The sequence below is a fragment of the Berghia stephanieae genome, chromosome 3 (assembly GCF_034508935.2).
Source record: "Berghia stephanieae isolate SIO BIC M18660-M18661 chromosome 3, UCSD_Bste_1.3, whole genome shotgun sequence".
Classification (NCBI taxonomy): Eukaryota; Metazoa; Mollusca; class Gastropoda; order Nudibranchia; family Aeolidiidae; genus Berghia; species Berghia stephanieae.
The window spans coordinates 32,370,090-32,380,089 of record NC_088362.1 but is presented as its reverse complement, the minus strand read 5'-3'; the positions used below and the strand labels follow the sequence as shown (position 1 = coordinate 32,380,089).

Here is a 10,000-nt window from a genome sequence, read left to right as displayed (position 1 = left end):
GCATGGAACATTTTGGGTTCAAAACCCTTCTTCAGAAACAACAACAACAACAACAACAACAACAACAACAACAACAACAACAACAAAACGCGACAAGATGAGCGAGGGTCATTTAAATCGATCGATATTTGAAGGACGTGTTTTCTAAGCCCCCAAAAATTTTTTAAATTGTGATTTTTTTTCTAGAATATGGGAGAGTGTGAGGCGCAGCGTGGCTCAGCGGTACGGTCTATTCTTCGTACCCGACAGGTACAAAGCTCGATCAGCCGCCGCTGCACTGTGTGGCCTTGTGGCCTGTGTCACCTCGCCCTAGCTCATTTTGCGGCGCTGCACTGCGGCTGACGCCTGGGTTATTCCAGTCCTCCCTTGGAATAGACTTTCCCCTATGGGATGAGTAAAGAGAATTTTATTATTATTTTTTTTAATAAAGGAGGTCAAATGAACCAACGTCTTACACATCCGTTCATACCTGGTGAATATCCTCTCGAATGGTCAACAGTTGCCTAGCCAGAGCCTGGTCCTGGGTCCTCATGTCTTGCTGTGAATGGAAATATAATGAAAGAATGAAATGAATGGAAGGGGGAAATTGTGCGGCTATGTGTTTTTGTGGTATGGCACTCGCTTTCGGATCGGAAGGCCCTGGGTTCGAGCCTTGCCTCGCTCGGCGCATAGTTGATTGAGTCCTTGGAAAAGGCTCTGTATTCACATTCTCTCATCGTACTCCGGTTTAAAATGAGCACCTGTCCGAAAAAATTGTAATATCGCCTTACAGGCGTCATGTCCTGTCCTATATATTAAGTTTTGCTGTTGACCAGGGACCACCTTGTAAAGTGCTTTGAGCACATTTAATGGATATCGCTCTATATAAAAGCTCAATATTTTTTTAAAGCATGAGAAAATGCTAAATAATCATAAATTTAGTATCCTAACACACCAAACAGACTCCCACTGGTATTATCTTCGCCTTTTGAATTGGTCAAGGAAGATCTTACAAAGACGAACTGTCGAATCATAACAAAAGTTTTCATCTTTTTTACCAACCACGCTTTTCATTCCAAAGCTCGGTCTGCCGGGGATTCTTTGTACCTGTTATTTGCACAAAGTCTTATGACGATTTGGCGGTATTTAGACAAGTAAACACTCCGTTTAATAAGAATCTGTTAAATGCCAACATACCGCCATAACGATAGGTTTTACAAGTTTGTGGATTCCATTAAAAAAATTTTCTTTTACTTTTTACTTGTGGATTCTGGTGGTATCTCGTCTGGTCCAACTGTTTTCCGGCTTTTCATCTTTCGCACTGCATCCCACGCCTCATTCTTGCTCGTCGTATCTACTATTTCATCTCCCTACCATTCTCTTCATTCATGAGGTGTTCATAGTATGTATTCCATCGAGCTCGAATCTCTTTATCTTTGCCCAATACTCTTCCATCAATCTTCCTACATCCAACACCCTCTCCATACATTTACATTGTTTCCTCAAATGACAAATGATGTGATTTTTTGTAACCTTAATTTTTTGTGATTTTTTGTCTGTCTCCAGACGAAGGCCAAGGGCCGAAACGTCGTTTGTTTTGTGGTGTTTCCATATACAATATGAGTCACATTAACTCACTTTAATTTTCTATCCACTCTTCCATCCTCATCTGTAATCATCGTGTTGTATATCTCTCCTATTCTTGTCCCTCTGTTTCGCTATTCTGAAAATATTTTCTGCCCTTATTTACTTACTAATTGCTCATGTATGTCTTTGAATGCCTCGCGCTTTGCTTTTGCAACGGCTCCTTTTGCTTCTCTCTTTGTCTGTTTATATTCATCTACTTTCATAGCATCACCGTTTGTCTCCGTGATCTTCCTTGCTTACATAGGACTCAAATATAGTGTACATTTTTTAATTAAAAAAATAAATTGAGCTTTTATATAGAGCAATATCCACTAAACGTGCTCAAAGCGCTTTACAAGGGGTCCCTGGACAACAGCAACACTTAACATTTAGGACGTGACATGACGCCTGTTATGTGATATTACAATTTTTTTCGGACAGAGAAAACGCTGATAACCGCCAGGTTCTCATTTTACACCTGAGTACGATGAGAGAATGTGAGTAAAGAGCCTTTTCCAAGGACTCAACTATGCGCCGAGCGAGGCTCGGACTCGGGAACTTTCGATCAGAAAGCGAATGTCATACCACTAGACCACATAGCCACAAAATATGAAGGGATGATGCAGGTGTGCAGGTACATTTCAAGTTGTTCATTTTCTACTCGACATATTTGATTATATAATTGGGTGAACACGTCGTCATAAGCTTAAATGAAACCTTTACATATTTGATGATACGCTCTTTAAAATATTTATTTTCTTAGGGATAGTGCAGGTAAATGTGTTACTTGGACTCTTTACCTCCCATGAAACCGTGTTTGACTAATGTCATCTGAAATGTGCAGTGTGCGGCTATGTGGTCTCGTGGTATAGTATATTAAAACATATTTTTTAAAAAATAACACCAAAAAAAACTCGAGCTTTTATATAGGGCAATATCCACTAAATGTGCTCAAAGCGCTTTACAAAGGGTGCCTGACCAACAGCAACTCTTAACATGTAGAGCGAGACATGACGCCTGTTAGGCGATATTACATTTTTTCGAATGACAAAGCCATTGACGACCAGGTATTCATTTTAAACCTGAGTACGATCAGAGAATGTGAGTAAAGAGCCTTTTCCCAGGACTCAACTATGCGCAGAGCGAGGTCCGAACTCAGGACTTTCGATCCGAAAGCGAGTGCCATACCGCTAGACCACTTAGCCGCACGGATGAGATGATCCGGGGTTCGAGTCTCGCTCTGAGGTGCGCATATTTGAGTCCTTATAAAAGGCTCCTTACTCACATTCTCTCATCGTCCTCGGGTGTAAAATGAGTACCTGGTTTAACAACATTGTCTCTGTCTGAAAAAATATTGTAATATCGCCTTACAGGCGTAATGTCTCGTCCTACACGTTAAGTGTTGCTGTTGGCTACGGACCTCTTGTAAAACGTTTTGAGCACGTTTAGCGGATAATGCACTATAAAAGCTTACGTTTTATTAAAGGTGCAAGTTTTTGGTGATATGCTCTTCAAATTATTTATTATCATAGGGATAGTGCAGGTAAATGTTGGACTTGGACACACCGCCTCCTAATGAAACCATGTTCGACCACTGTCATCTTCTGGGGGATAATTGAAATGCGCATATGCGACTTTGTGGTCTCGCGGTATGACGCACGCTTTCGGAAGGGAAGGTTAAGTGTTCGAATCCCGCTCTGAGCGACGCATTAGATCGCAGTGGTTAGGTGTAAAATTGGTACCTTCAGCAGCGTAGTCTCGGTCTGAAAAAACAATAACCTTGTAATATCGCCTTAAAGGCGAAATGTCTCGTCCTACATGGTTAGTGTTGCTGTTAGCCAGGGAGGCCCTTGTAAAGCGCTTTGAACATGCTTAGCGGATACTGCTCTGTATAAATTCTCTAGAGGCAATGACTTCAGTTTGTTAATTCGTAAATGAATAATGCAACCATAACATTGTGGTGTTAAATTATGCCTTACAGTGAGAACCAGTTTACTTAAAACAGTTGGAATTTCGGTTTTATTCTCTAAGAAACTGTTTTGAAACGTTTCGAGATGTTTTGGGACTTTTTGAGAAATTTTGGGACGTTTTGAGGCGTTTTGGGACTTTTTGAGAAGTTTTGGGAAATTTTGAGGCGTTTTGGGAGGTCGTTTTGAGACATTTTGGGACATTTCATAAACATGTAACCTAAGCAAATGTTTCATATTTCTGAAAAAAAAAAGAATCTTGAACTTTTCTACAGGACAATATCTATTAAACGGACTTAAAGCAAGGGATACCTAGTCAATAGCAACACTTAACATGTTGTCTAGTAGTATGACACTCGTCTGAGCGGCGCAAAGATGAGTCCTTGGAAAACGCTCTTTACTCACATGCTCTCAGCGCATTCAGGTGTAAAATGAGTATCTGGCCTTTAACATCGATGTCCGTCGGATAAAAACATGTAATATCCCATGTAAAGCGCTTTGAGCACGTTTAGTGGACATTGCGCTTCATAAATGCTTATGTATTTAAATTTATTTTTGGTTATACTTACCAATTCTGTTCTCAACCAATCCAGAGCCTCGTTTATCTTCTGCTTACGTTCAACTGTCAGATTCTCGTCAGTAGTGTCTCCGCCATTTAAATCTGGAGGAACCCTGGGTAATCCCGTATCATCCACATTGTTCTGACGCCAGCTTAGAATACTAGCTCTTCGTGTTGTCAGGTGAAGCCGTTCAGCAGTTTCTTTCAGTTTGTTGAGATCTGACGCTGAAATGGGAGAGGTATCCTCGCAGGTATTGTCTAGAGTCTCACCTTCTGACAGAGAGCTCAAAGAATCCGTGCTCTGATTTCGTTTAAAGAAATAGCTACCACGTCTGGCGGAGCGATATATGTTTGCTATCAACGGACTATTTGGAACAGTTGATCTAGCGATTGTCGCAAATCTAGCTTTGTCTAGGATATATCCATGATCTTTGTTCTCGTCCATACCAGCTAAGTCAGGCGCACTGTTTTCTTTGGAAATGCTTCGCGGAAACGTATTGCTCGCTGATATTATTGCTGGCACCGATGCGAGCTTTCCGTTTAGAGTTATAGTTTTGTTGTTGTTGTTGTTATTGCTAATGCGTTCGACTGAATATTTTCGAGACAGTGTTGGGCTCGTCCTGAATTTGGGCATTGTTATTGATGCACGAGGTGAATGGATGTGGTTCAAAGACGGGGATAGCGATGAGGGTGATAATTGTATTAATGGTATGGAAGGGGTGGATGGCATTGTTAACGATAAGGGATTTTTTAACCGGTCGTCCAATTGAACAATGCTATTGTTGAAATGCACGTTTTGAACATCGTTAGTCTTCTCTTCCGGTTCCTGTGAATCACTATTACTATTACCATTTAAAAATGAAGAATTTTCTGAAAAAGCCGGATTCGAGGTTCTCTTTTCTGAAGATATTGACGTTTCTGTAACTGCTTGTCTACCTATTTGCGTTACAGGTTCTGAAATTTTAACAGGTAATTCTTTGGATTTATTGTTAAGTAAAGAAATCGTTTCTGAATCACATTTTGGTGTTTGGGTGGTTTCTGAAGAAACAGACATATTTTGTTCTTCCTGAGATCTGCAATCTGTTGATTCTGATTTTGTTGTAGAAGGGGAAGAATGTTTATCTATTGAAACTGTTTTCTTTGACGACGTTGCTTCTGAAGGTAAATGCTGATATGAATTTGGTATAACTGAGTTTTCGGCATTGCTGCCTGTATTAGATACTTTATTTACAGTTGATATTGAATTGTCTGTGCTATTTGATTCTACAGAATCTGTTTCGGATAATTGAGACAAAGGTGAATCGGTAAAAGATCTGTCCAGCAATTTATCTCTTTGCTTTGGCTCAGATTTTTTGGAAGGTTTCCGTTCCTTATCTAAACTTCCAGTGCTGTCTCGTTTTGTCACAGTCTTTTTTGGAGTATTTTTCCCAATGCTGTTACTTTTAGTAACTTTGGTCGGGACAGGAGATGATGTTTTGGCACGTAGTCTATCTATTGCTCCAAACGACGACGATTTTCTCACAGCCTGTTCTCGCGCTTGAGTTGCCGCAGTTGGAGCCGTGAGTGAAGACCCAGGTTTGATGGTGGGTATTGTTATAGGCGTCGGAGTTGATGAGCGGGGAGTTGACGCCAACTTTTTGGATGACATAGAGGTCGTTGTTGTAGTTGTCATTCTTGTTACCGGATGTGTTTTTGGAGCGATGCGCGCGCATGATCTTGAGAAAACTGGTGGTTTTGATGACGTGGTGTTTTGTTGTCGTGAAGAGGTTGTAGATGAATTTATTTTTGAAGAATCTGGTGACTTTGTGTTCGAAATTTTTCTCTGTTGTGGAGGAGCCCCATCTGTCCCCGATTTCTTCCTTGTTTCCATCTTTTTGGTCTTGAGACTCTTTTCAGCCTGATCATTCGTAATCTTGCTGTTGTTATGGTTCTCCGTCTTGTCGATGAAAAATTGTTTGATGGCCTTGAAAGACGGAGATTTCATCACTTCTGGCGGAATCCCTTCATCGCTCACGTGGCCATTGGCTGTTCCTGTTTCTTGTATTTCCTGTGCATCGTTTTCTTTCTCAGCTTGTTCGGAGCCCACAGTCTCTGTCGCATCATCATCATCATCGTCATCATTAGTTTCTTCGATAACCGACAAGGGGCGCTTTTTTGTGCCAGGACTCATGGAAGAGATCACCTTTTCATTCACTAAGGCAGACATTTTCTTAGTTTGATGTTTAATGTTTCATTACTTATAAATCATTATTATTGTTTTAAGTTAGAAAAACTGAATTATGATTTTAATATCAGGATTGGTCAAACTGTTAAATCTTAATGCAGTGAAAATCTCTAAATATCTAATGTAATTATTATATTGTATTGTATTTCTCTATATTTTGTAAAGGCACATATTAAACACAATTGAAATAATAAAAGAATATAGAGTCGTCTGCCAAGACGAATTATATTTAGAAATGGCAATCACATTTTAAACAAAATAACCCATCATTTATCACAGGGAAAAAATCACACATTGATATAACTTCCATTCAAGCAGGTATTTATTTACGTATTTATTTATTTATCCATTTATCATTTTCTATCCGTCCTGCATTGTGAATGGGTGAAAATTGATTTTAACAAGTAGAAATTTAAATAGCACTCCCATGAACCAAAGTTATTTGCAAAAGTGTGTAGAATGTAGATATCGCATTGCAGTCGTAACGGTTTTCTATCGTGGTGAGGTGATAGCGTGTGACACAAAAAGGTTAATTGTGTGGCAGAAGGTGTGTAAACAGTCCGTGTATTTTTAGAATACAGTGCGATTTTCAGCAGTGTTGTCCCAGGGTGAGTTTGTAGGAGGATTATCTGTAAAAGATATAAATGAAAACATAACTTTCTTTGAAGTTTATGGACATACGTATAATGGTAATCCAGATGAGATTTGGAAATGATTGGTATTGGAGTTGACAATGATGATGGTAGTGGTAGTGATGGTGGTGATGATGGTGTTTGTGATGGTGTTGATGATGTTGTTGGTGATGGTGGTGTTGGTGATGGTGGTGATGATGGTGTTGGTGATGGTGGTGTTGGTGATGGTGGTGATGGTGATGGTGGTGTTGGTGATGGTGGTGATGGTGATGGTGGTGTTGGTGATGGTGGTGTTGGTGATGATGGTGTTGGTGATGATGGTATTGGTGATGGTGGTGTTGGTGATGGTGGTGTTGGTGATGGTGGTGTTGGTGATGGTGGTGATGATGGTGTTGGTGATGATGGTGTTGGTGATGGTGGTGATGATGATGGTGTTGGTGATGATGGTATTGGTGATGGTGGTGTTGGTGATTGTGGTGTTGGTGATGATGGTGTTGGTGATGGTGGTGATGATGGTGTTGGTAATGATGGTGTTGGTGATGGTGGTGATGATGGTGATGGTGATGGTGGTGAAGGTGATGGTGGTGATGATGGTGTTGGTGATGTTGGTGATGATGGTGGTTGTGGTGGTGCTGCTGGTTGTAAAAGTGATGATAATGATGACGATGATTTTTTTCCTTGGGCAATACAATTAACACATTGATATTTGTTCACTTAAATAATCAGGATAATTTAGCTGACATCACACGGTTTGTTCAGTGGATTACCTTTATCGACGGAGATTTTTTCGACGCCCCGCAAATATTCACATATTATGTATTCAGGTGCACTTATTTCTTCTGTAAAATATAATTAACAAAAAAAAATATTACAGCTTCAAAAATAAATAATAAAATACCAAAAATACAGAACGTTTCGGCTTCAAAACCCTTCTCCAATCAAAAATTACAGAATATTTTAGTCGTCGATCTGGGGTTATTTTTTTTTCGTTATGAATCTATGTTTTTAGTGGGTTTTTTCTATCTTGTTGTTGGCTGAAGAAGGGTTTTGAGCCCGAAATGTTCCGTGTTTGATATTTTGTTCTTTTTTTTTTTTTTAAAGCTGTTATTTTTGTCTTTGTTCATTAGTTGTTTTTTTAACAGCCCACAACTTCTAGCAGCTTTGTATCACTTATTTACTTCTGGGGGTCCCTAAAGCACTTTTGTAATCGACTGTTTCAACTCCCTAATATACATAATATCGATGGTCTGCGGTTCAAACCGCGGAAGTCTGTATTTTCACGATCGGCGAATCTAAACTCCGAAGACTACATACGAGCCATTGCGCAACGTGTCTTATTTAATTTTGTTGGCGGATCAGACCTCTGACGCCATGTTTTATAATTTAATTTTGGGCGGATCAGACATCAGATGATGACATCAGAGGTCTGATCCGCCCAAAATTAAATAAAACATGGAGAACAAAACTCGTATGTAATTGACGACTTCAGAGTTGTTGTTTTTTTATCCACCGACCGTGAAAATTGGGACTTCAGACATGACGTAACTATAGTACTCTAGCCGGCCATGACTTCAGAGGTTTGATTTGCTGATCGTGAAAATCAGGAGTTCCGTTGACCATCGGTATTTTGGGGTGAAGCAATCTAAATTTTAATTTACTTTTCGTGGACTTTGAACGAACATTTAATTTACCTGATCCATTTTCACGGTTTAACAATGCTGAATACGCTTCGCAACGGTTTATCAATTCCCCCATTAGGCCTTATGGAACCATTTCATTCAGTACTAGTCGCCTGTTAGGCGACATTTTTTCATACAAACACTTACAATATATCGGTCTCTGCCTAAGGCCGTGCACTCATTCACAACTGGGTCGAGTGGGGTAATGTGTGCTAAGTGACTTAACCAAGGACATAACGCCGGGACCAGAATTTTCCCCATCTCACCGATGACCAAGCTTAATATCGCTTGATTTTTGTGACAAGACGAGACACCATACCGCTGAGTCACCGAGACAAGCAATGAGTTGGTAACAACGAAAACCCATTTATATAGCGCAATGTCCTCTAAACATGCACAAAGCGCTTTACAATGTGTCCCTAACCGACAGCAACACTTAACATGTAGGACGAAACATGACGCCTGTTAGACGATATTAGTGCGGTGAGAGAATGTGAGTAAAGAGCCTTTTCCAAGGACTCAGCTATGCGCCTCTTAGAGCGGGACTCGAACCTCGGACCTTCCGTCCCGTCCGAAGACAAGTGTCATACCACTACAACACATAGCCGCACAACGTGAGCGATAACCTACCTTATTAATAATGAGCATGTACATAGATAGTTTTATTCAACTATCATTAACATGTAAAGACTAAAAAATATTAGCTTTGATACTACGCCTATAATTTGTTTCATAAAAATGTAATAAATAGCCATGGGGTAAAAGTAAGCCGGGGAAACTACGGATATAGTCGGTGTTAGGGTTGAGTGAAATAATTCAATGACACGTTGTAACATCAATATCACACCATTTGCATAAACAACAATTGACATTCGACATTCATAGCTTGAACATGTTGCTACTCAAAGCTGGAAGGAAAAAATAACGATAAGTGCGGCTGTGTGGTCTAGTGGTATGGCACTCGCTTTCAGATCGGAAGGTCCTGGGTTCGAGCCTCGCTCGACGCATAATCGAGTCCTTGGAAAAGGCTCTTTACTCACTTTCTCTCACCGTACTCAGGTGTAAAATGAGTATCTGGCCGTTAACAGCGTTGTCTCTGTCCGAAATTTTTTTTGGTAATATAGCATAATAGGCGTCATGTCTCGTCCTACATGTTAAGTGTTGCTATTTGCCAGGGACCCCTTATAAAGCGTTTTGAGCACGTTTAGTGGATATTGAGCTCTATAAAAGCTTAATTTAATTAAAATATTGAATTGTAAGCTTCGATTTATTAGTCAAAGACAGGTGCTGTGGACGTTTCGGGTTTCCCCTTAATCAACAAAACACGATGAATG

The 10,000-nt window shown here is 40.1% G+C and overlaps 1 protein-coding gene across 2 annotated transcripts in view; it reads right to left on the bottom strand.

Annotated features, from left to right (window-relative positions):
* Positions 1-10,000, bottom strand: part of LOC144967551 (uncharacterized) — an 80,292-nt gene that overhangs the window by 863 nt on the left and 69,429 nt on the right. For both annotated transcript variants that reach the window (XM_078904947.1, XM_078904948.1), the window contains 2 exons: positions 4,142-6,984; positions 470-538 (listed from right to left, as the gene is read on the bottom strand). In XM_078904947.1, coding sequence (XP_078761073.1) covers positions 470-538; positions 4,142-6,337 — 2,265 coding nt within the window. In that variant the 5' untranslated portion in view covers positions 6,338-6,984. The remainder of the gene's footprint in view (positions 1-469; positions 539-4,141; positions 6,985-10,000) is intronic.